The following is a 26,763-nucleotide window of genomic DNA, read 5'->3' as shown; positions in this document are numbered from 1 at the left end:
TTTAATTTTTTTAACTTTACTAATATTGTATTGGTTTTGCTATATATCAACATGAATCCGCCACAGGTATACACGTGTTCCCCATCCTGAACCCTCCTCCCTCCTCCCTCCCCATACCATCCCTCTGGGTCGTCCCAGTGCACCAGCCCCAAGCATCCAGTATCGTGCATCGGACCTGGACTGGCGACTCTTTTCGCTGAGTCAAAAGGGAAGCCACAAGGGAAGAATACTGGAGTGGGAAGCCTATCCCTTCTCCAGGGGATCTTCCCGACCCAGGAACTGAACTAGGGTCTTACAAACTGAGCTATGAGGGAAGCCCTATCTTCCATGTAGCTAAACCTTTAAGTCATTTCTCAGACCCTATCTAAATTGACTTATCAACAGCATTCAACATATGTGAGTGCTTATTACTTTCTTGAACCCCTGCCTCGTTTAACTTTGAGGATTCCATATTCTCTGGACTGTTTTCTCCCTCACCGGTCATTCTTTCTGCTTTGCTCGTTTCTCTTCGCACAACATACCACTAGATGTTAAAATACCTAGAGCTTGAACTCTTTTTCTCTGCTTTTCCATTCTCCACTCTCTTGTTTAGCTCATCCATTTCAGTACTTAATTTGTGTATTTTATATACATATCTGTATCTATATGTATCTGTATGTATATATATTCCCCCAGTCTGAACCTCCTCTTTATCTCCACTTAGACATCTAATACGCATCAAACACACACATCCCAACATGCTTCCAAATCTGCTGCTCTTGAATTCTTTCTGATTTTGGTAAATGTCAACATCATCTTTCCAAGTATTAAACCAAAGCCTTGGGGTCAACCTGGATTCTTTTTTTTTGTTGTTGTTACCCTCCTCATCCAATCCAACAGCAAATCCTATTGGTTCAAATTTGAGAACACACCCAAAGTCCCTGACTTGTCACCAGCTGCCCCTCTGTCATCTAATCTGAAACATCATCTCACATCAGATTACATCACTCTATCCTCAAAATTCTCCAGTGGCTTCTGGTTTCAAGTAACTTATAACTCCCACCGCCAAAAAAGAATCTTAATCCCTTGCCCCTGTTACTTTACTGATCTCATCTCTTATTATTTACCCCCTTGCTAAGTCCATCCCGTGTCCCACCAGCCTTTTTACTGCTCTCTAGATCTCCAGGTATGCTCCTGTTTTAGGCTGTGTGTTTTCCCCTCTGTCTAGAATTTTTTTTTTCATCTCTATATGACTTCTCATTTTCTTTGAGTCTTTGCTCAAATACTCTTTGCAATAAAGCCTTTCCTGATTATTGTCTAAACTTGCAACTCTTTCCATCCTGTCACATGGCCATATGTTATGTTTCTTCATCACATTTATTATTATCTGACCTTATATTTCTATTGATTTGTTTATACTTTTTGTCCTCCATGAGAATATAAGTTCTGTTAGGGCAAAGTCTTTGTCTTGTTCAGCCCAATGTTCCAGAATCTTACATGAAGAAGGTGCTTGATAAATATTTGATGAAGTAATAAATCCAGGATGACGGTCACACAGTCACACACATGCTTAGTGCATGTATTCACACTAATATATGAAAGTATATTACTTAGGAATATGCCTTTTTAATCTAGCAGTATATAACTGTCTTGACTTTTGTCTCATTCTATTATTAATGCCATTAAAATCCTAGTCATTAATAGATATTACTCCCTCCTTTAGAAAAGTTGGTACAATCTGCCAGGTTGACTAATAATCAGATTGTTCGAGTCATTGTGCTGACTTTCTTTTACCTTTTTTTACAGGCACTTTATATGCATAGGCTATACTTCTCTGATAGAAAAGAAGACATGGCCATTTGAGATCTGAGAATATCTGAATCCAGGGATTTCAGCCACTATTAAAGGAAAACAACGGTAGGTAGGGGGAAAAGGAAGCAAAAGATAAAGGACCCTAGAGGCTTGCCTCCAACTGATACTGCTCCTGCACTGTCTCTGTTCAATTTTCTATGTTAATATCAGGTCAGGACATGTGCTCTGAAGAAAAATACGCAAGGCTAGAGGACAGAGGGTGGATAGAGCTGCTGTTGAGACAGAGGGGTCTGGGAAGGTTTTCTGCAGAAGTGACCATTTAAGCAGAGATCAGATTGTGTTGAAATGAGGAAGATGCTGCTGCAAACACTTCCCACCAGTAGATGAGCACTTCTGTCGTTAATAGTAAAGAGGAAACCATATGCAATATGGTTTAAGTACATTTATATTCAGCTTTTACACAAGCAATCAATTTGGGATACTTTTATTGTATTTGAAATAGACTGCCTGAATTTGAGCATGAAAACTAGTAAAAACAAAACTGGCTTGAGACACTTAGCCATTGACTTTCCTCTAAGTCAGGACAATGACTAGAACAATCTGAATATGAGTCAACCTAGCATACTGTACCAACTTTTCTATCTTCTAAAGAGGGAGTAATATCTATTAGTGACTATGATTTTGATGGCATTAATAACAGAATGAGACAAAAATGTCAAGACATAGTTATATACTGCTAGATAAAAATGCTTTTTTCCTAAATAATATACTTCCATATGCTACTGTGTGAATACACACATTAAGCACGTGGATGTCTGTGTATAATTGATAAAAGGATGGATTATAAACACATACTAGATTCGTCTGAGTAAAACCTAAAGAATCTGTATAGGAATGCTTCCGATAAAGGAGGAGGTTGGTAATTTTGACTCATATTCTCTTAACAATGCAAAGTGTTCAAAATTAAATTGTTTATTTGTTTGCATTTCTCTCGGGCAGTCTAACATCTCAGACTGTCAGATACATAACATAATACTTCTTCCACTTTTCAAGTGATAAATGGTGTGCTGAGGCTTTCAGTGCTCCAGAAGGGTTGTAGTTCTGATGACGTCACATCAGGAGGCCACTTGGAATCTCTTTCTTAAAGTCAGTGTTGTCCTCTGGAAAGATTTAGGTGGATACTGTGAGCCTGAAATACCAAGCAAAATTCTCAAATGTTTTTACAAATCCCAGCTCTCAAAAGGGTCATGTTTGTATGTTCCATGCAGATGATATATATTTTTTAATTAAAAAAATTGTAATGTCATTTTTACACAAATCAGGGAACAGTCATATGGAGAAACTGCCATTTGGGGTGCTGAGAAGAAGGAGGGGTGCTCCCCTTAACTGGGCCTGGATCCTGGCTGTGAGTTGTCCCAGATAACTGTCAGCTACCTTAAGAAGTCCTTCCCACTATTTGCCTCTCATTTCTTTTTTTTCTTTTTTCCTGCTACAGAGCAAATGCTGGTTAAGTTTATATCCCTGCTGCTTTTGGATCTGGGAACAAAGCTAAGCAGAAACCACATGCCTGCTCATCAGAGAGAAAACACATCGTTAGAAATACAGGATCATCTCTCTTATGTACCTTTCATTGCTTTAAAAAAAATCATATTACTACTTTATTTTACTTCAATTTTATTTTGGCTGTGCCTTGTCTCAGTTGCAGCATGTGGGATCTAGTTCCCTGACCAGGGATCGAACCTGGGCCCCTTGCATTGGGAGCATGGAACTTAGCCAATGGACCACCAGGGAAGTCTCCCTTCCATTACTTCTATAGACATGAAAGAGGGCTCCAACCAGCAATAATAATAGTTGTCAGAAAGTTATTGGTAAGAGAATACAGTAACTTAGTATTTGGTGAAAAAGTAAGAGTGTAGATTTTAAACAAATTCAGAGTTCGGTTTCCCCTTCCTAAACTCTCTTCCTGTGTGCTATTCTACTTTTCCACTTAGCACACTTTGGTCAACATTTCCAAAACCAAACTCATCTAAACTCCTCAGTACCATCTGCAGCCATCTGCAGAGATCACATTCATCAACCCTCACTCTCCTGTCTCTCAAGTACCATGGCTTCCTTTAACAGAAAGAACTATTGTCACTGAAGACGAAAGCAAACACTGCTGGGGAATGTATAAGGAAAACAGCAACAAAAAGGCCTGGCAGCTTAGAGCTATGAGTATAGCAAGGGAAATTTCAAACGAATACAGAAATCTTTGACATCACTATGCTGGGCTGATGTAAACAGTGATAAGCCTAGAATGTCCCAATGCTTGAATTATACTAGATTTATTTTAAAATGATACTATATTAAGTATTTCCCTTAAAACAGCAAATTGTCCTCTATGTTTCAGATTATTTATAATAAAAATGGTTCATAATTTTTGAGCAAACAATGTATCCCTGACATCTGGCTAGGTCCTTTCCATACGTTTTTCCAATAATTATTCTATCTAGTCTATTATAAAAGAACTAAGATCCAGAGAGGTTGTTATTGTCTTTGTTTAGCTGCTAAATTGTGTCTGACTCTTTTGTGACCCCAGGGACTGTAGCCCACTAGGTTCTTCTGTTTATGGGATTTTCCCAGGTAAGAACACTGGAGTGGGTTGCCATTTCCTCCTCTCGGGGATCTTTCCATGCGGAATCGAACCTGCCTCTCTCGTATCTCCTGCATTGGCAGGTAGATTCTTTACCACTGAGCCACCAAGGAAGCCCCTCAGGAGAGGCCGAGGCTCTCTTAAAGTGCTCAGCCAATAGGTACTAGAGTTAGGCATTTGATTCCATAGTGACACACCTCACGACAACGCTATGTGGTGGTGGTGGTTTAGTCACTGAGTCATGACAGATACTTCGTGAGCCCACCAGGCTCCTCTGTCCATGCGACTTTCCAGGCAAGGGTAATGGAGTGGGTTGCCATATCCCTTTTCCAGGGGACGATGCTATGTTACCTCCTTAAATAAAAATGCTGGTAATGATTTTGAAAATTAAAATATCATTGGCCTGAGTTCAGGCTAGAAACGTCATTCTTTAAATGGCATGCTGCTGCTGCTGCTAAGTCACTTCAGTTGTGTCAGACTTTGTGTGACCCCATAGATGGCAGTCCACCAGGCTCCCCCGTCCATGGGATTCTCCAGGCAAGAATACTGGATTAAATGGCATACTAGCTGAGAATAAGTATTTATCTGTAAAACTCTAAATCATAAAATAACTGGAACATTTGTATTATTACTTTTGTGAAGCATTTTTATAATTAGATCTTCAAAGAGAATCTAAAAGTATCGAGTTTCATTTAGAAGAAAAGTGTAGAAACTCTACAACAGAGAAAGACCTTGATTTCTCTTAAGACTCATAAGACAGCATTTTCTTTTTTACGTGGGTGAGGCCCTAGGTTATTCAGAACCTTTGGGCATTTTCTCTTTTAAGATTATGAAAATTAATAAAAGGAAACCTCAGCCAAAGTTGGGGGCAGAAGGCCAGTAGAGGGTGCTCTCTGGCCTGTTTACCACTCACCTTCAAAAATCCCAACAGTAAGACAGCTGGTAAAGAATGCCTGCAATGCAAGAGACCCAGTTCAATTCCTGGGTTGGGAAGATCCCCTGGAGAAGGGATAAGCTACCCACTCCAGTATTCTTGGGCTTCCCTGGTGCCTCAGACAATAAAGAATCTGCCTGCAATGCGGGAGACCTGGGTTTTTTCCCTGAGTTGGGAAGATCCCTGGGAGAAGGTCATGGCAATCCACTCCTGGAGAACCCCACAGACAGAGGAGCCTGGTGGGCTACAGTCCTTGGAGTCGCAAAGAGTCAGACACGACTGAGTGACTAAGCTCAGCACAACAGAAAGAAACTATCTTGGTCTTCCAAACAAGCAGCCCAGCCACATCCTACCCCAGCAGGAAGAGGGAAGACTTCCTTGTTGCCTAGCAACAAGCCCAGCCAATGGGAAACCCAGCAGATCAGCCAATGAGAAGCCATCATTACTTAAACCTTTCCTTTCCTCCAATGAACTTTCCTTTTTCCTTTGCTTATGACTTCCTTTCCTTGGCCTGCCTTCCTTTTATAAAAGCTGTCCATGCCCTGCAACTCCTCAGAGTATCTGTTTGCCAGATGAGATGCTACTGGATTCATGAACTGTTTAAAAAAAAAACAAGTTATATCTTCAAATGTACTCAGAAGATTTTTGTTTTTTAACCAACAGTAGAGAAGTGCTTGTCTTTGTATTTTGCTCTTCATAAAAATTCCTGAGATACAACCAAAGACTACAAACACTTGGTCAAAATTATCCTCTCAAGGTAGATAATCTTGAAAACTTGAAACTTCACATATGACATCGTTTTGTTTGTATATGGAAAACACTGACCTGTTAAAAAACCTTGACCTGTCCACATGTGCCCAGCAAATTCCATCAGTGTTAATGAACCTTTTCGAGGTGTATCTGACTGTTAGAAGAAAAATAAAATGAAGGGTGAGTTTTATTGTTTTGAATATTTTTAAGAATCAGAGTTAACGGTTAACAGAGAACCTACCCGAAATGTATGGGTAGTGCTGGGCCTTGAAAACTGTTCCATGGTTAGAGATCTTTCTCGAAGAGGTGACCGTTCTACACTATCAGGTAATGCACTCAACCCATGATTTTGTAGATGTCTTCCTCTGAGCTAAATAAAGGATAATATATTCTTGTTAAAACAAATGCAATTCTTAAAAAGACAAAAGAAAATCTGTATATGTTTCGATCAGTCTCTCGTCTATTCATTCTTTCGCTTATTTGAAAAACTTTTATTTAGATGTTGCTAAGTATACGGTCTACTAACACAAGTATCAAAATATACTTTGTGTAACTAACTGTATCTTTTAATCTGATAAAGCCCTAATAAGTAAATATGGATTAAAACATTAACCACATAAAATTCTTAATATTAAATTATGATAGAAATGTTATTCTGCATTTGTGAATGCAGCATGGGTGCATTTGTGAGGCATCTGAATTTTTTTAAATGTGATGTTTGACTGCTTTTATGATTCCACTCTAAGCCACAATATTCTAAGGTTAAATATTAAAGCTTTGCAACTCTTGCCTTCTGGGAATGATTTTTATTGCTGTGCCCAAGGAGGCAGAAGGAATGTGAGAGAAAGCACTGCCTCAGTTGGTTTTTCTCTCTCTAGACTTTATGTTCCTACAGTTGGCATTCTTGTATATTTTATCAAAGAGACACAAGTTAGGCTTCTTTGGTTCTCCAATGGTTAAGGCTCCACACTTCCAATGCAGAGTGTGGGGGTTTAATGCCTTGTCAGGGAACTAAGATTCTATATGCTACATGGCCAAAAATTAAAATAAATAGTTGCTTATATTGGAGTCTCGGAGAAGGCAATGGCACCCCACTCCAGTACTCTTGCCTGGAGAATCCCATGGATGGAGGAGCCTGGTAGGCTGCATGCAGTCCATGAGGTTGCTAAGAGTCGGACACGACTGAGCGACTTCAGTTTCACTTTTCACTTTCATGCATTGGAGAAGGTAATGGCAACCCACTCCAGTGTTCTTGCCTGGAGAATCCCAGGGACAGGGGAGCCTGATGGGCTGCTGTCTATGGGGTCGCACAGAGTCAGACACGACTGAAGTGACTTAGCAGCAGCAGTGAGAAGTCTGTATAAATCTGGGGGAAATCTGATTATGCTTCCTACCAGCAGCATAGCTTCCTCAGGCTTTCTGTAATTGCTTGGCTGAACTGAGCTTGGGTGAAGAAGACAGTGCCTCTACACTGCAGTGAACATGGTACAGACTAGCTATAAAGATGAGAGTTTAGGGCTTCGCCGGTAGTCCATGGTTAGGGACTCGGCATTTTCATTGCTATGGCCAGGGTTCAATCCCTGGTCAGGGAACTAAGATCCCTGATGCCATGTGGCAGGGCCAAAAAAAAAAAGAGAGAACTAGTAAAAATGGCAGAGTATTTTACTGTGCTTTTAATCTATGCCAGGCATTATTTAACATCTATAAATTCATTTAATCCTTATAGCAATTCTTTGAGGTGGGAATCATTATTGCCCTTTTATAAATAAAATTAAGGGAGATTAATTTGTACCAAATCATACAGAGAGTTTGTGTGACAGGCTTCAAACACAGATCTACCTGTCCATGGGATTCTCCAGGCAAGAATACTGGAGTGGGTTGCCATTTCCTTCTCCAGGGGATTTTCCCAACCCAGGGATCGAACTCAGGTCTCCTGCATCGCAGGCAGATTCTTTACCATCTGAGCCCCCAGGGAAGCCCCTCCTGACCTAACCTTCACACTTTTCCTTACTACACCATCCTGACCATCAGATATTTCCTTGACATCTGGACCCTCTGATTTAATTCAGGCCATGTTTGTATTTCACAAAATATTGAATCAACCGTCCAGCCTCCTGTAAATTCTCACAAGCTACTGACTTTCAGGAAGCAGATCAGGGAGATGTTTTATGCTACTGAGCTCTTGTGAAAGTGTTACAGTTATGTCTGCTTGCTTTCCAACAAACAGTGAAAATGGTGCACTTAAGTATTAAGACAATTGTCTTACGGAAACAGGGCGCGATCCGGGACCTGCCACGTGGTGCTCTCCAGTCTCGGAGCCTATTGGGGGCAGCCGGCTCCGTGGGGTTTGAGTCGGTGGGGAGCCCATACGGTCCACACCAGTTTGCCTGTAAACACAACAGTGTGACCTGAGCACCCAGGTGCAGAGAGACGAAAGACTTTTCTGCAAAGCTCCTCACCTGAGCTATTGATCACAGCCTGCCTCCAGCGCCTAGCAGAATGAGCTGAGTTTCCTGAAGATGAATGCGGGCGGGGGACTGAGCCCCAGCTCCAGTCACTCCCATGTTTAGCAAGGACTATGAGCCTGTGTTTAATAAGTGCTCAGCTATGCGCAGAACACACAAGTTTCTGAAGGTCTAGTTCCTCCCCTTATGGAGATTTGTTGTTGTTTAGTCTCTAAGTTGTGTCCAACCTTTTGCGACCCTGTGAACTGTAGCCCACCAGGCTCCTCTGTCCATGGGATTTCCCAGGCAAGAATACTGGAGTGGGTTGCCTTTTCCTCCTCCAGGGGATCTTTTGGACTCATGGATCGAACCTGTGTCTCCTGCCTCTCCTGCATTGGCAGAAGGATTCTTTACCACTGAGCCACCAGGGAAGCCCTAAGGGAGATTACAAGTTATTGAAAACAAGATGAAGACACATAAATAATTAGATTACAAGGCAATGCAGTTGATATAGTGCTATGTCCAGTATCTGGTTCTTATTACAACTGCTGTAGAAATTTATGGAATAGAGCAATCAATGCAGGATAAAATTAATTCTACTCTGCAGGGCTTAGGTGAGGAAAACCACAAAATTTTATGTAAGGTCATAAAATCAAGAGGTAAGATAATGCTCTTTGATGGGAAAACTAAATATTGTGAAAATGTCAATTATTCCTAAATCTTAAATAGATTTAAAGCTATGAGGTCCAATGTGATACTTTTTTTAAAATTTGACAACCAGATTGTAAAATTTATCAGGATGGGTTAGAAATTTTAATAAAAGAAGAGTAAGGATGATAAGACACCTTCCTTACCAGATAATAACATTGAAAAATTAAATGATCCAACTCATGCACAAGAATAGAGATGGATACTCTAGAAATGAATTCTAATTCATTTTTCATTTATTCACTAATCATAAACTTATGAAAATTAAAATATGACAGGTTTTGATCCATCAGGTTTTAAAATACACATACTACCTAAAGTTTACAGGCTGTAAGGAAAGAGTCTTGTCTGTTTCCAGGGGATCTATAAAAATTGGTAGAACCATTCTTAGAAGAACTTTGAAAAAATATTTCAAGAGCCTTAAAAATATCCATAATCTTTGACCCAGTAGCTTTACTTCTAGGACTTACTACCAGGAAACAATTTTAAGACACCCTAACTAAGATTTGCAGAAGGCAATGGCACCCCACTCCAGTACTCTTGCCTGGAAAATCCCATGGACAGAGAGAGGGGCCTGGTAGGCTGCAGTCCATGGGGTCGCTAAGAGTCGGACACAACTGAGCGACTTCACTTTCTCTTTTCACTTTCATGCACTGGAGGAGGAAATGGCAACCCACTCCAGAGTTCTTGCCTGGAGAATCCCAGGGACGGGGGAGCCTGGTGGGCTGCCGTCTATGGGGTCACACAGAGTCGGACATGACTGAAGCAACTTAGCATAGCATAGCATAGCATAGCAACTAAGATTTATGTCAGATAATATTCACTGCACATTATAATAGTGAAAATATAAAAGATATGAAATTTTCCAGTAACAGGGCAACACATATACCCACATAATTATATTTTAGTCATTAAAATCATGCTTTCAAAAATATGCAATAACATGGAAAATATGAGTAATGTTTAAGTGAAAAAGTGTATGAAAAAGTGGTACATTACAGGACTTCCCTGTGGTCCAGTGGTTAAGAATCTGCTTGCAGATGCAGGTTCCATCTTTGGTTGGGGAACTACTGATAAGATCCCATGTGCCACAATGTAACATCTTGTGTGCAGTGACTAGGAGCCAAAGCAGCCAAAAATACATTTAAAAAAGCTGTTCTTAGACTGTCAAAGCAATCAACAAGACACTACTATTAACCTAAATATTGCCTGACACTTGGGTGACTGAGAAAACTGCTTCTTTATAATTCTACAATTAAAGGAAGCGACAAATGTCTTTTTAATAGGCAATGATTTGATGTTGATTCCCCAAGGCCAATAGATTTTCTGAAATTCCCTACACAGAGTGAAACTTGTCCTTAGAGATAAATAAAACTAATAGGTATGTTGTTGAGTCTTTAAGTTGTGTCCGACTCTTCTGTGACCTCATGGGCTGTCCATGGGATTTCCCAGGCAAGAATACTGGAGTGGGTTGCCATTTCTTTCTCCAGGGGATCTTCCCAGTCCAAGAATCGAACAGCTCCTGCCACATCTCCTGCATTGCAGGTAAGGTTCTTTACTGCTGAGCCAGTAAAGAACTATTTACTGGAGCTATTTACTCTAATAGCTATGTATATCAATTTTTACACATCACAATGGAAGTATCAATTATGTTTTTTAAAGGCTAATAATTTGCTAATTATTAGTTTTACAGACTTGGTCACTGAAACCCATCCAAGACCCTCTCCCTCAAAGAACTTGCTTTTGTTTGGCTGCCTGTGCTATAGGTACATGGCCTGACTTTATATTCTAGTATCCAACTAAGTATACTACTTCAATTCATGTTAAATATCCAGAGGAATGAACCACTTAGAAAAATGTTCATATAAAATTTGACAGCGGATGCTTTGTCTGGAATAAACCACAAACTAAGTGACAAGCATCTCTGTCCTCTGTGATCTTTGCTTTACCACCAGAAACAAGACTTACAGTTTTGTCCCCCTAAGAACTTCATCACTGTACACACTGGGGATTTTCAGCCTCTGGGAGTCCGAGGTAAGAGAAGGCAGCCTCCTGTGCGCGAGTGTTTTCTTTGCGGAGGTCTGTGGTCCACGAGCATCTGTGATCCGGGCCAGACGGTTCTGGGCTGAGGAAAGAACAGCGGATCCTACACCCAATGGTTTGTCCTCCTGCTCACTCCTGGGGGAGAGAAAGCAACTTAATTGTTCAGGGGTAAGCTCTGCGAGAACAGGGCACTTACATATTTATCCTTTAGCAGACTCTGTCTAGAGCCTGGCATACAGAACATAGTCCCATTTGTTCAATGAATGAACAGACTAACATGCCCAGCTCAATTTTAATTTCAATGAAGGATCATCAACAGGGAAAAAAGATCTAAATTTCTTCTTGTTTGCATCAAACCATATAGCCCACAAGAGGCAGAATTCATAGCTACAGTCCCCTTTTCTTATCAGCCCCAACCTAACAGAAATTGTTTTGTGGCTGATACCTGACTATTGTCCTTTTACTTTACACATTGACTGCATGTGGTCTTTAGGGCTAGAACGCATCCAGCCCGGGGAAGAGGGTGGATCACTATTTTTTATACGCACTGTGTTCTATCTGCAAAACAGGTAGGTCTCTGCTGAAGTGGTTTTGCTTGAATTGTCATCACACCATTCAAGTCACTATAAAAATTGTTGGAGAAGCGATGTATCTGAGGAAAGTAAACACAATAAAAATTAAAAAGCATCCAGGGTCACTGCAATTACTGTTAAAGGACACCTTCACACTGGCTAATGGGAGGTGAATTTAATAAAGGGACTCTATTTTCTAAAAATATGTGAAGAGAAATTAATAAAGAATGACCAGATTTCCAAATGGGCTTCTCCAGTCGCTCAGCAGTAAAGAATCCTCCTGCAACTTTGTAGAGTTATTAGGAGAATTCAATTTGATAACCTTGGTGAAAGCGTGAAATAAAGACTAAATTATTACTAATCTAATATCTGGCCTGTAATACGACCAAGTAGATTTAAAATAATATTTAGTTTCAGGCAAACAGGGTTTCTGAAACTAGAATTCTAATTCCAGAAAAATGTGGCAACCCTAATCCCATTTTCCTCATATCGAATACATATAAAAATGTCAGAGGCATAAATTAAAACCTAGTGTGATTACCACCAAATGCTTTGTCTATTTCAAAATAAACTCTACTAGTATTTTATTTTTACTTTTAACTTTGTTGCCCATTCACTTTCTTTTACATTTATCCAAATTAAAACAAAATAGCTATCAAAAACATTTTTAAAAACCATAAAAAGCCATAAGTACAACAAAATATCTGTTGAAAAATTTCCTTAGATTTGAAAATTTCCGTATTTCTCAAGTATATTTATGTTGAAGTGAAGTGAAGTAGCTCAGCCGTGTCCGACTCTTTGCAACCCTGTGGACTGTAGCCTACCAGGGTTCTCCCTCCATGGGATTCTCCAGGCAAGAGTACTGGAGTGGGTTGCCATTTCCTTCTCCAGGGGATCTTCCCCACCCAGGGATCGAACCCGGGTCTCCTGCATTTCAGGCAGACGCTTTAACCTTTGAGCCACCAGGGAAGCCCTATACTTATGTTGCCTGATAGTTAAAGCTTTTCTTCTATGTTGTCATCACTGTTCATTTGTATGTGATTCACATTTCATATTTTAATATGAAAAGTGGGAAATATTATTGAGCCTGTCAGCAATTTAAAGAGACCAAAAAGTACATTAAGCTGGTAGCAATTTCAAAAGTTTCTTTTGAACAGCACAAGCAAAGACTAAGTGGAAAGCCCTGGCACTAGAGAGTAAATTCTTTTAGTTATTTCTGTTTTAATCCACTGCTCCCTGAACCTCACACCCTATTGCTCCTATGCTGGGTGCCTATTTCTGCCTCCGCTTTGTCATCCTCCAAAGTTGTAGTCTATATCTAAAGCTACAGCTGTCATCTATTCTAAACATATCTACTAGATTGCCTCTGTGTGTGTGTGTGTGTGTGTGTGTGTGCTCGCGCGCATACACCCATGTGCTGTACTCTTTGTCATGGCTTGACTCCCTCCAACTAACTTGTAAGAACCAGGAATTTCGTCTTCTCTTTTGTCTGCTTCCCCACACCAGATGGGCTGTGCAAACATAAAGTCCAAACTCCTTAGCCCTCCGGAAGGTCTCCCATGAACAAGTGCATCCTTTCCAGCCCACTTTCCACTAGATCTTTCTTTGCATAGGGACATAATTCAAGAAATCCGTATTGAGTTCCCAGTACATGTTTGTATGATTCTGTGCTCACAACAACCCCTTGCACAACATATGATTGCCCTCATTCTACAGATAAAGAAACTGAAGTTTAGAAAAGTTGAACAACGGGTCCAAGATAATCCTCCTTACGGGTCTCAATTCCCAATGCCACGTCCTGCCACAGAGACTCTGCTGGTCCCGGCGCCCCGTTCTCCAGCCCTCAATCGGTCACTGCCGCCCTCCCTCACGCCTCCACGTGAGAACTGTCTGAATTGACCCACACAGTCTTCCCACCCAGGAAAACTACCTGTTTCTTCATGTTTGGCTCAAATTTCATCTCCAACCTAAAAGATGAAGCCTCGCTTCAGGCAGGGTAAATCATCCTCGTCCGCATTCTCTTACAGCCCTTCTTTTGCACGTCACTTAGAGAAGACACTGCATCTGACCTGTATAATACTTTTCACTAGACTATTTCAGAGAATATGCTGTGATCATCTCTATGTCCTTAAAACACCTAATATAGTTGGTGTGTGGGTGCTCAGTTGTGTCTGACTCTTTGCAACCCCATGGACTATAGCCCACCAGGCTCCTCCATGGAATTTCTCAGCCAAGAATACTGGAGGGGGTTGCCATTTCCTATGCCAGGGGATCTTCCTGACCCAGGGATCGAATCTGCATCTCCTGCATTGGTAGGCAGATTCTTTACCACTGAACCACCTAAGAAGCCCCAATACAGTTCACTTAATACAAACTCAATAAATGCTGAATGAACTCAATGCATATTCATTGATTGAGTCTTTTATTGCTTTGGTGGGAGGGAAGGAGAACATCTGAAACCTTCAACTTGTCTAGAAATACTGGGGAAAGCATGTTTTCTTTTCAAAAATTGTGGAATCAGTTCTACCACTCCAAACAGTTGGAAAGTCACAAACCTGAGTGTCCCTGCTCTGTCAACCAATCTGGTGATTCTATTAAACTTCATCTGAGTGTCCCTGTTCTATCAGGAAATCTGGAAATTCTATTAAACTTCATAAAATATTTTAAAATTTTGGTCTTATTGGCCAACAGACCCAAATATCTTGATAACAATTTAACACTGGTCACTGGCACTCTGGACAACCTGAGGCCAGATACATAAAGACTGAAAGAAAGAGACAGCGAGAAAGCACCTACCTGCTGTGGGTTAAGATGAGAAGCCAGGGATACACTTCGAGTTTCAGAGCTTCTGGATGGCGGAACACTGGACACATCAGCGTTAATGCGGGAAATGACTGTGGGTGGAGATTTATTCTCAGCTACTTTCAATTTTTCTTTCTGTTTTTTTCCTTCTGTGCCAAAGAAAAACCAATATCATTACAAAACATCTAATACTGTATATGTACTTAAAATTCACTGTTCAGAGAGAGCATTTCTTCTTGAGATCCTTGAGTCTGCAGTGGCCACTGAACCTTAAAGAGAACAGACCCTACAGAGTAATGGGCTTTGACACTTTTCCAAGAGCATCTAATGAAATGCCTATCCTTTCAGTGGCACGTAAGAAAAAAAAATCAGAATTATATACCGGAGCAAGAATGATTCTTGGTATTTTATAATATCCCAATTAATCCCTTTGATTGCAAAAAGTAATATTTAATTAATATATTATTAATTATATAATATAATATATCATACATTATTATAATATATACTATATTATATTGATTAATTATTACTATATTATTAATATATTATAATAATATAATATATATATGATATATTTTTATACTATTGTGAAAATTGGTTAACAGGAGTCATTACTGTCCACCACTGACATTTCTATCATGTTTCTGCTCGGTTTCAAGTAGAGAACATTTTATACAGGTAAATGAAGTGATTAATAAATTAGCTTTGTTGACCTTTTATTTTATAAATAATGTCATCTAGAATTAAAAAAACAATATCCCATTACTAGAGATTAGTTAGGTAATTTTTTTAAATCAGAATTTAAAAAGTGACTTCGAGCTTCTCTCTAATGTATTTCTGTATTTTTTCAGGAATACCTCAATCTTTTTTTTATAGCTCAAAACATGAGAATGTCATTTCTGAGGTGATTAAAGGTTACTTGTGAATAAAGGCAGAAACCCACTTCCCTTCTCACTCCAGTCATGTCCTAGATTTGGCCAAGTCAAGCACGTGGGACAGAAAGCTGAGGAGCACGGGTTACTTTTTCTTTTCAATACGTCACATTCTACAAATTAAGTACCTGTAAGTTCCCAGTGTTTTCTGGTCAGCTTTTCCAACACCTCCACCACATTCATCCAGACGTGATCAAACACTTCCGCAGCCACCGCATCTCTGATACAGTCGTGTGGCGACACGGGAGGAAGTCCGTGCTCACGCCACGTCCTGCGACGATGAGCTGGTTTTTGTTCAAGACAGTCCTCACCACTAAGGACAAAACCCATTCTCATTACTAAGCTATCAATGGTTGAGGTTAAAAGAATGCTACTCCTCTGTCCAACACACATGCATATTTGTATACTGTATGTATATAGACAAACAGCATTTTTTTAGTACCAATTTTAATCAGGAGGCAAATTTTCATTATACAATACCAATAGCTCTTGTCTAAGAATCAGATACGCATTTAGAGGAGAGACTGGACCTGGACCTTTTCCCCTTTGCTCTCCTGGGCAGCTAGATTCCGAAACCCCGGGGGACAAAGGCCACTAGGAGCCTTTTTCCACTTTCACCAACGCGCTGAACGCAATTCTTATTTTCTGTCGGTGCCACTTTGTCAGAAAGAAAGGGAAACACTGCTCTAACGTATCTATATTCTGCCAGGAACTGAAAAACTTCGGGGAGCACAGGACTCTGAAAAGAGTGGAAAATCTTTCGGATAAGTGAAAAATGCACAAAACACTAAATGAGCCTATAATCAACATACACGCCCAATAAATATTATTGTACTAAGTCAATGTCGAATAAAATTCTATTTACTCTTGTTTTCTGTCAAAAGCAAAATACTCTTCAATCTTTCCATCCACATCAAAAATCTCTTCTTCCAGAGATGAATGTGCCATGAGGTCCACAACCCTGGTGCCATCAGGACCCGGCAGGGAGGGGGCTGGGAGAACGGCTGGGACTATCTGAGAACCAGAGATGCACAGCCTATGGGGAAAAGCAGATTCTCCATGAGGGTCAGCAATACAATGTTTACATGATCAGGGTGGGCCCTTCAATTAGTTATAAAGCCACAGATTTCCAAATTTTAAAAAGCACTAAACATTACATTGGACAAAAGGCATATGCTTAAAAGCAACATTTTAACCCAGGCATCATTTAAATTTTTAAGGGCTTCTTAAAAGTCTAAATTATTCTACGAGTTTGTGTCTTCTTTGCTATGATGAAGGAGCATCATGGCATAGTCCGTTCCTAAGATGTGTGAATGGCATAAGGGATTTACCAAAATCTGTTCATGAGCAAAAGAACACAGAATAGAGCTTTATTTCTTCTGCTACTGTCTTGAGGCTTAGAATCCATCACCATGAGGCAGTTCTTGATTTGGCATTAGCCCCTGCCTCTCAGAGTATTTGAAACAACAGTTTAAAAGTTAACTGTCTTGATACTTGTATTACATGCACACAGCACCATCAGTTTAGAATCGGAAGTATCTTGGGTAAAAAAAAAAATTGCTCTGTATTTGCCCTTTATTAAAATCTAAATTTCTAAGTTGGTGAAGCCAAGGATCGCGGCTGAGATAGACATGAAAAAGTATAACTAAAATGCATTTGAAAATACTTTTTAGGGCTTCCTACATGGCACAGTGGCAAAGAATCTACCTGCCAACGCAGGAGACACAGGAGACTTGGGTTCCATCCCTGGATCAGGAAGATCCCCTGAAGGACGGCATGACAACTCTCTCCAGTATTCTTGCCTGGAGAATTCCATGGACAGAGGAGCCTGGCAGGCTACAGTCCACAGAGTCGCAAAGAGTCAGACATGACTGAACATGAGCACATCTGCTCGTAACAGTGGATGGATGTGTGTGTGTGTGCTAAGTTGCTTCAGTCGTGGCTACTGGGGTTCCCCAGTGGCTTAGCAGTGAAAAAGCCACCTGCAATGCAGGAGCCACAGGAGATGTGGGTTCAGGCCCTGGGTCAGGAAGATCCCCTGGAGGAGGGCATGGCTACACTCCACTATTCTTGCCTGGAGAATCCCATGGACAGAGGAGCCATGGACAGTTCATAGGGTTGCAAAGAGTCAGACACAACTGAAGCAACTTAGCACATGCACACTCTGGCTATTACTTATTCATTTAAATATAGAATTTAAAATATGCTTCCCAGGTGGCTCAGTTGGTAAACAATCTGCCTGCAATGCAGGAGACCTGGGTTTGATACCTGGGTCAGGAAGATCCCTTGGAGAAGGAAATGGCAACCCACTCCAGTATTGCTGGAGAATTCCATGGACAGAGGAGCCTGGCAGGCTATGGTCCATGGGATCGCAAAGAGTCAGACACGACTGAGCGACTAACACTTTCACACTTTTCGAAAGTAACTTCTAGCAACATACTCTCTTATATTGCTGCTGTGTCCACAGTCATCAAGGAAGGGTCTTTGGATGGCAGAAGCAGGCCGGCTGCTCTGGAAATGCTCAACTCCTTCATCAGCAGGCGGGATGAGCTGTCTTCCTAATACTCTGAAAGTAGGGGGGAAAAAAGGAAACTAACATTTTTTTATTGGAAAGGGGAAGATGTTTTGAAGCAGTTTGGAAAGTATGAAGTGATAAGGTAAATACTGGTACATGAGCAGTGTAACGGGATCACAGGAAATGTATGGGCTTTGAAGGGGGGACATACTACACTGCTCTTGCCATTGATGCAGAGCCCTTAGCCAAAGTTTGCAGGCTCCCTGAGCCACTGATTTCATCTGTTCCATTTTGTATCCAAAGTAGAATAACAGTTCCCTTGTAGGACTAACAAGTAGCTTAGAGACAGTATAATCACATTCAGACAACTAGGGTAATGCTAGGCACACAGAAGCTCCCTATGTTAACCGATACATTCGCAACAAAGGAAAATAATGTGAATATATATACTTGGTTTACAGTCCTTGCCATCTTTTCTTTTCTCTACTCTCTCTTCCTTCATTTTTATCTTAAGTATATAAGACAACACTGAAAGAAACAGATCTGAGCTCCTGGGTTTAGGCAAGTGCACCATGATGCCTAGGAAAGTCCACATTGCATCGTTAATGTCTAGTGGATTCTAAGACAGGGGCTTACAATGGCCTGGAGACAGAAAATTAAACCTACTGAATAAAGATTTTTAAAAATCTTACTTAATTAACCAAAAGATTTATCAACATGTGTATGGAAGTTCTAATGTAGTCTCCCCAGATATAACCCAGAGAAACTTCAGATAACTGACATGGATTTTTTTTTTTTTAACCCTCTAAGTAGGTTTAGCTGAGTAATTGAAGGAAGACAATCTTCCCTTTATACTCAATCTATATACTTCATCTTTGATCTTAAGAAGAAATAGATGAGCTTCTCCTACATAAGGGATCTTGATGAGATGGTCAGATTCATCCACGCCATCATCCAGCAAATAATCTCTCTGTTCCTGCCCAGATCTTGCCCCATGCGTTGCTCCTCAAGGGCAGACAGACACAGATGCTCAGACTAGGGAGTGGGAAGGCATGGATAACTCCCTCCCTTCTTCCATTCTTGCACCTGTGATACACACAATGCCTTTCCAGGCATGAGCTCCATTTGCTTCTCACAAATTAAAGTACACTCGGAAAGTCTCCAGATTTCCTCAGACACCATTTCAAAGGGAGTGATTTCTCAGTAAAGCACATGTGTTCTGGGTACATATTTTGACAAGCACTTTTACTCAAAATATACCGACATATTGAACAGGTCAACAGGGAGCAGTTCCCAACCCCCTTCCGGAGAATTTTTGTGAACAACCTCCTCACCTCAGATGCAGGGACCGGCCCGCCCATTCACGGCACTCAGCCTGGAGATTCTGGGTCTGAGGGCTTACTTTCCCTTCAAACAACATTTCCTCGACCTCCCAGAATAACTGCTGTACTTTCTGTGCACTGGCTTTGTCAAACTCCTAAAATATAGAAATGCACATTTAGTTACAGGACTAGAAGTTGTCAATAAAGGCTTCAGAATCAATGACACAAATTTATATAATAGGAGGGAGTGTGACTCGATCGAAACCAGACATACCAGGGCTCCAATTTTTACTCTTCTGAAAAATTACATCCCAACTGAGACTTAGTTTCCTTAACTGTTAAATAGAGATAATCTCTACTACGAGAAAGTCTCATAATCCAAGATTTTACATAAACATAGTTACAGCTATGAATATACATATTAATATAGACATTGATAATGACAGAAACACACACACCATATAGCCAAGCACATACACACACACATATATGTGTGTACACAGACATGTGTCCCTCATATAATTGTGCATTAGACACCTAACTACATTTGCAAATTATAATCTTTTTCTAATGAAAAGGAATATTATTTCATGGAAAGGGAAATAATCACTTTCTTTTAATTAAGGAAAACAGAAAAACAAACAAACGAAAAACCACCTTAGGTATCCTGAAAGATGTGGTTATTAGGATGAGACCAGAATATTCATTTTTCCTGTCTGGCCTTAAGAGATTCTTGGGCTGTGGGCGCAGTGAAGTGTCAGTGAGAAAACCCTTCAGTTTTTCTGTATATTGAAAATGACTGAGAAGTAACAGACCTAGAGCCCTTACAGTCAGAAAAACATGAAGAGAAGTACAATTGGAAGAACCAATTATTGGCTTACAATTGGAAGAACCAATTATTGGCTTACAGGGCAAGGGCTTTAGTTCAGTCCGTTTTCTCCCAGGGCGGGTGTGTGAAATCTAACCCATAAATTCAGCCTGACATACCTGATCCAAAATGGTCAATTCAGGCTGATTTTCACAGACTGCTATTCCATATTTTCCATGATACTTCTTCCCCTTAGTTGATAAAAAACTAGATTCCCAGACTGCAGGGTAGCTGAATTACCTCTTTTAAAATACAAATAAGGAGAAAACTCAGAAGAATATTTGGCTGGGGTGTGAAGAGGGCTTATTTTCATTTTTCTCTTTGTATTTTGTTGCTTTTTACAAATATTACCTATCGAACAGTAAAAAAATGCTTTTAAATTCAAAGCAAAACAATGTTTAGGGACTGGAGTAATTTAAAGTCTGCAAGTGGAAGTCATAAGACTCTCTTTGGATAATTACTTGAACTTTTGCAGGAAAGGAACCCAGCATTTGGACGGTAATGCTTCATAAAGCAATGGTTCTCAGCCTTCTTCCCATCTGCACTCTTTTGACCAAAGAGTGTGGGTGGGGGTGGGTGGTGTTTATCCCAGAGACAGACTTACATCTCCTCTGAAAAGTGCCCGAGTGATTCAGGGCTGACTCCCTTTCAGCCGCCCCCAACCCCCACCCTGCACCCCACAACCCTCTCCCTCTGGCCCCTCTGGAGACCCGCTCCTATAAAACCATGTAAAACCGTCCTCCCCGGGGAGTGGACCCACATGCACAGTCCAGGGCGGAGAGCTGCTTTTAAAGAAAGCAAAGAAAACCAGAACACAAACAAGAAAACAGCAGGAATGAGACCATCCAAGGAGCTAGTCCGGACTCTTCCATGGCCACAGGGGCGTCACAAAAGCCTGTGTTCCGGAATTCTCAGACTCTTGAGGGGATGAAGAGGTCAGAAACTGTGCAATCACACAGATTTGAATGGTAAGCTTGCACTGCAGACTAAAGTCCCACCGGCTCAGTCTCACTATAGGGTTAACATCTTCTGCTGGGATTAGATGTAAAATATCTGACTTAGAATATTCAGGGGAAATTCCCTAATTGTGATTTTTTTTTTAAACAGCTTTTATTTTTCCCCAATTTTTCTCTTGTTCACGTTCCTAATTGTCAGAATCTCTCCTGAATTTCCAACCACAGATATTTATGCAAGAAATCATGTATAACAACCTGATAGGGGTTTGGAGGTGGGAAAAACAGAACTATCAACAGCTAAGATGCTGGATTGTGTGGTTATGGGAGCTTTTTCATCTTTTTTAAGAGTCTGTATTTTCAGTTTTATGTGTGACATGTCAGTGCTTTTATATTTATGTGTATGTACAAGTGGACCAGGTAGAGGTTTTAATTTGGTAAAAACTTAAAAAAAATAATAAAGCAGATCATCGTTATGAATTGCAACCATGAGATTATCCAAAATTTTGTGACATACATCATCTCTCCAGGAGTAAATGGAGCTCCTCTCTGTAGATAAACCAGTTGTTGAACTCTGTGTCCCAGACCCGGACCAGGAGTTGGGGGCTTCTGTAGGCGTGGGGCTCCCACTTGATGAAAATGATGACACAGATTCCCTGCAGGAAGAAATATAAGTAACATAAACGACAGTTACTGGAAACAGGTTTTACTGGGAAGCGGCTTCACCTCTCTGAGCTTACTTCCTCTTTTTTCTTTAAATATACTGGTTAATTTTCACAGTACACTGATTTTCAAAGATTTATGCAGTATAACATTTCACTTGGCTAAAAATAAAGCGTTTTATTTTTTTTCACCTTGGAGAAATCCATGGCCCATCAGTGATTCTGTTTCTCGTATTCATTCAGGCAAGTTTTGATTTTGTGATCAGAAGCATTTAAAGGCTAATTCTTACCGACTGTATTTAGCAATGGCTTTCTGTACATTTTTTGTAAAATGGGTAGGTAAAGGATCTTTGCTTTTCACAGTGAAACTCTGCTTTCCAGATCCTTCTGACAGTCCTCTTCTGAAAAAATAAAATATGAAAAGTAACTGTAAGATAAGTCCATTCATTAGGATATTTAAACTTTCCTTTCATAGAAAGTTGCCTCTCTCTTCCCATTATGTCTCCCTAAACACACACATGTATGAGCACACACACCCCACACACACCTCAAGACACTGAGGCTTAGTTCCCTACCATTTTTATTTTTCTTAAAATCAAGGTTGTAGGGTGGGGAGGGAGGTAGAAGGGAGGTTCAGGATGGAGGGACACATGCACCCGTGGCTGATTCATGTTGATGTATGCAAAAACCACCACTATTTTGTAAAGTAATTAGCCTCCAAATGATGCTAAAGCTGAAACTCCAGTACTTTGGCCACCTCATGCGAAGAGTTGACTCATTGGAAAAGACTCTGATGCTGGGAGGGATGGGGGGCAGGAGGAAAAGGGGAGGACAGAGGATGAGATGGCTGGATGGCATCACTGACTCGATGGACGTGAGTTTGAGTGAACTCTGGGAGTTGGTGATGGACAGGGAGGCCTGGCATGCTGCGATTCATGGGGTCGCAAAGAGTCGGACACGACTGAGCGACTGAACGAAACTGAAAATAAATTAATTAATTAAAAAAAATCAAGGTCGTTATTAACCTATATGCACTGTTACATAAACTAGGGAAGAGCAACTTCTTGTGACTCAACCAGATTGGTCTAAAGGTTGCCCCAAACCTAGGTGAACACAGCCTCACTCCAAAACTTGGTGATGGAACCGTGAACTGGATTTCAGGTCCCAGGTATTCCTTGACCCCAGGCGCCCTTGCACTTGCAAAAGCCAACCAGCTTTGTACCAAAAAAAAAAAAGACAGTTTTAAAATATTAAAAGTAATGGAAAACTAAAACAGAAGAAATCTCTCAATTTTAAATATGGCATTAAACCTGGCTGGTGTAGTCCAGTTAGTGTTAATCATTAAAATGTCCTTTCAATGAACCTCTTAAAACATTTACTTCCCTTTAATCAAAATACCTTTCTAACAGTAAACTACTTCTGTTCTTTTATCAAAGTCATATTTTCCCACATGTTTTATATTAACTTTAGATATGGTAGTTATTTGAGGAAAACAGTCAATTTTCTAACAGGGATGCCACTCTAGCATTCATTTAAAAATTTGCTTTTCAAATAAATGGTATGTAATTTTCAACACTTGTGTTTCTGAATGTAAATGGAGTTTTAAAAACTATTAATATGAGGATCAGTTTTACCCTTTGTTATATACTAGAGAACTCTACAACAAGGAGAATTTTTAACAAGTTAATTACTATTACTTTTAATTACTATTACTGAAGGAAATGGCAACCCACTCCAGTATTCTTGCCTAGAGAATCCCAGGGACAGAGGAGTCTGGTGGGCTGCCGTCTATGGGGTTGCACAGAGTCGGACACGACTGAAGCGACTTAGCAGCAGCAACTATTACTTTGTATAGTTATTACTACACAAAAGTGAGCAATCATATATATATTTACAAGGGAGAATAACAGAATTATAGGATTTTTTCCCTCCCTTTCTTGTTTAATAGTCATAAGTACAAGCAAACAATCTTAAGAATAGAGCTGTTAAAGAAAGAGTAATGGAGAAAAGAATATAGACAAGCTTTTATACTAACACACTGCTTTACTTCTAACCCTATCCAGTCATGTCCACATGACTCTATAACTCTAGATAAACATAAAAATACTTATGACTTTAGAGACAATAAAAAATTGTATCAAATATATCTGCTTTGAGTATTATAATATATATATATATATATAATTTGTTTGTTATTGAGAAAGAATTTTAAACACCAGGGTGGTAAATTAGATAAAATATTATTCTTTGGTAATATCTATAGAATAAAATAGCATGGATTAGAATCTTGCCCAGGCACTGACAAGGCTGTGTGCTTGACCAAGTTATTTCTCCAGTTGTTGTGAGACTTAAACTAGATGAGTATGTCAAGTGTCTACATAATCAGGCCAGATAAATCACTACTTTGTTGGCATATGCCACTCGATGAAAACATCATGTTCTTATTTTATTTCACTTTTCCCAGCATTTCCGATTATACATCTGTCTTGGTACTTTAGTTTTAAAAAAATATTTATATTTATTTATTTGGCTGCACCAGGCCTTAGTTGCAGCACGTGGGATCTTTAGTTGTGGCATGCAAACTCTTAAGTTGAGGCATGTGGGATCTAATTCCCCAACCAGGGATCGAACCCAGCCCCTCGAACTCGGAGTGTGGAGTCTTAGCCACTGGACCACCAGAGAAGCCCCTACTTAAGTTTTTTATTGGGATGATCCTGATACCTTATTAATATTTTCCATCTAGAGTACCCAAAATACTTCCTTTCACTTAGAGATGCTCTCTGTTTGCTGAAAGGATCCCTAGTGAGATATTAAATTAGTACCTCAAACAAAGAGCATACTTTGGCCCTCTAATCACTCTGAACGTTTCTGTTTAATGCAAAATGAAAGTATCCTCCACATCCAAGATATTGCTGGAGAATTCTTTATCCTTTATAAAGAAAGAAGATTTACAGTTCTTAGCATAGCTACTATCTCCAAAAATGACTATTTATGGAGCACCTAATCCACTCAAGTCCACCTTTCTCATTTTGAGCTCTTCCTCTGCCTTTTCTGCAATTGAAAGTTAAAGTCATTAATCAGACTCATGCCAGTCTGCTTTGTTTTCAATGAACAGTAATTTCTTCTTTCAAAAAATTCACCCTTTTTCTAAGGGAGCAAGGGGATATCTTTTCAAACTAAGAAGAAAGCTGTTTACAAATTGAAGAAGGAACCCCTCTCTTCATATCACACCATATTCTTGCTCAGATCAGCATTCCTACTCACGTCAAAGTGTAGCTGAGGACAGGAGGACTGAAAGATGCACGGATGCTGGGAGGGGGCAGATAGCTGGAAAAGCAGATGCCTGAAAATGCTAGCAACCTCCATACCATTTCTACAACTCTTCTCACCTCTTCCCTGCCTCATCTTCTCTGAAACCCCTGTATTTCTGTGGGAAATACATCAGAGTTCAACATCAGAGTTCAGCTGAACAGCAAATACATTTGACCACAAAGTTCAAAGGAATTCTAAAGAGGAATTTGAGCCCAACAAACTCAATGCCTGCTCAAAGTCATGAAGAAGAGAGGGTTGGAGCTGGTCCTGGGACCCAGGCCATCTAATCTGCATGTCTCTCCAGGAACCACAAGTTACTGATGTGGTAAATGAAGGATAAAACACATAAAACTGGCCATGTTTCTTTTTACAGTTTATTTTGAACCTTGTGGTTTCTCTGGCCTCTAACCATGTACTGTAGTTATATCAGACATAATATTGAGTATCTTTAATATCCTGTAAACTGTCAACTCCTCCGTCATCTAGAGAGTCTAGGAAAGTATACACAACTTAAAGTATGTCTTATAAATATCTTAAAACTTTAAAGTGGTGACATGTCTAGTAAGCTTGTATTATGTGATACACAGACATATAAGCATTTTATACTATTTCCTGTCCATTCTGTTTAAATTTTAGAAATAATAAAATGCCACTAGTCGCTACATTTAAGGCTGTTGATCTGGACACAGGATCTGGGTCTTAGGGCAGACTGAAGGGCAACCACTGAACTCTATTGCACTAATTGGTTGCTACATGAAAGTTAAATTAAGGCTAAGGTTTGGGAAGATCCCTCGGAGAAGGGCATGGAAATCCACTCCAGGATTCTTGCCTGGAGAATCTCATGGACAGAGGAGCCTGGACGGCTATAGTCCAAGGGGTTGCAAAGAGTCAAACACGACTTCAGTGACTTAGCATGCACATGCACTCTATCTCCTTGAGTCACTCTATTCCAGGTCAAGGAAACGACTAGATAATCGACTTTTATTTTTTTTAAGTTGCCTCTTGGGAGTTACCTGGCAGTCCAGTTAACTGGACTTTCACTGCCTGGCCGGGGTTCCGTCCTGGGTTGGCGAGCGGATATCCTACAAGCGCCCCACAGCAGAAAGGAAAAAAAAAAAAAGCCCTCAATAGCCCACAAACCTCTGTCACTTTGCTCTACAGAAATTCAATTAGTAATCAGTAACTGCAGCTTTCAAAATGTATATTTCTGCTTTAAAAGACTGTCTGAAACGTGAATGGGCTGGAACTGCAGGATGGTAAACCCTGATTTACACAAGCACATCCTAGAAGCAACTGAGGCTCTCTGCTCTCGGGACTGATGAAAAGTTATCTCAGACACCACGAATGCTCGTCAGACCAAGCGAGCATCTTGGCTCCAGGAGGCCGGATGATGTCAGCACGAGATTTCATGAATGGATGCCGGGGAACATACCAGATGGATTCTGGCTTTGCAAGCAGTGGGAAAAATAAAAAAAATCAAGAGCATGGCACAAAAATGCTATCTATACGGAGGCAAGTTC

General features: G+C 40.2%; 1 protein-coding gene, 1 long non-coding RNA gene and 1 other non-coding gene across 4 annotated transcripts in view; 1 reads left to right on the top strand and 2 right to left on the bottom strand.

Moving 5' to 3' along the window:
- Positions 1-3,468, top strand: part of LOC104985560 — a 6,583-nt gene extending 3,115 nt beyond the window's left edge. For both annotated transcript variants that reach the window (XR_824919.1, XR_824920.1), the window contains exons 4-5: positions 1,786-1,896; positions 3,287-3,468. This is a non-coding gene — a long non-coding RNA (uncharacterized LOC104985560). The remainder of the gene's footprint in view (positions 1-1,785; positions 1,897-3,286) is intronic.
- Positions 2,743-26,763, bottom strand: part of FAM149A (family with sequence similarity 149, member A) — a 40,480-nt gene continuing 16,459 nt past the window's right edge. The window contains exons 2-14 of the mRNA XM_010835809.1: positions 22,222-22,332; positions 21,787-21,925; positions 19,461-19,603; positions 18,052-18,177; positions 16,477-16,647; positions 15,740-15,924; positions 14,671-14,825; positions 11,851-11,954; positions 11,228-11,437; positions 8,374-8,494; positions 6,349-6,477; positions 6,183-6,261; positions 2,743-2,980 (exon numbers count right to left, since the gene is read on the bottom strand). Coding sequence (XP_010834111.1) covers positions 2,907-2,980; positions 6,183-6,261; positions 6,349-6,477; positions 8,374-8,494; positions 11,228-11,437; positions 11,851-11,954; positions 14,671-14,825; positions 15,740-15,924; positions 16,477-16,647; positions 18,052-18,177; positions 19,461-19,546 — 1,440 coding nt within the window. The 5' untranslated portion in view covers positions 19,547-19,603; positions 21,787-21,925; positions 22,222-22,332 and the 3' untranslated portion in view covers positions 2,743-2,906. The remainder of the gene's footprint in view (positions 2,981-6,182; positions 6,262-6,348; positions 6,478-8,373; positions 8,495-11,227; positions 11,438-11,850; positions 11,955-14,670; positions 14,826-15,739; positions 15,925-16,476; positions 16,648-18,051; positions 18,178-19,460; positions 19,604-21,786; positions 21,926-22,221; positions 22,333-26,763) is intronic.
- On the bottom strand, positions 12,772-12,843 carry TRNAF-GAA. Its single transcript has one exon. It is a non-coding gene; the product is annotated as a tRNA-Phe (tRNA).

The sequence above is a fragment of the Bison bison genome, unplaced genomic scaffold, assembly GCF_000754665.1.
Source record: "Bison bison bison isolate TAMUID 2011002044 unplaced genomic scaffold, Bison_UMD1.0 scf7180017864050, whole genome shotgun sequence".
Classification (NCBI taxonomy): Eukaryota; Metazoa; Chordata; class Mammalia; order Artiodactyla; family Bovidae; genus Bison; species Bison bison.
Note: the sequence above shows the minus strand (reverse complement) of the source record. Positions and strands in the feature narration are given on the sequence as shown.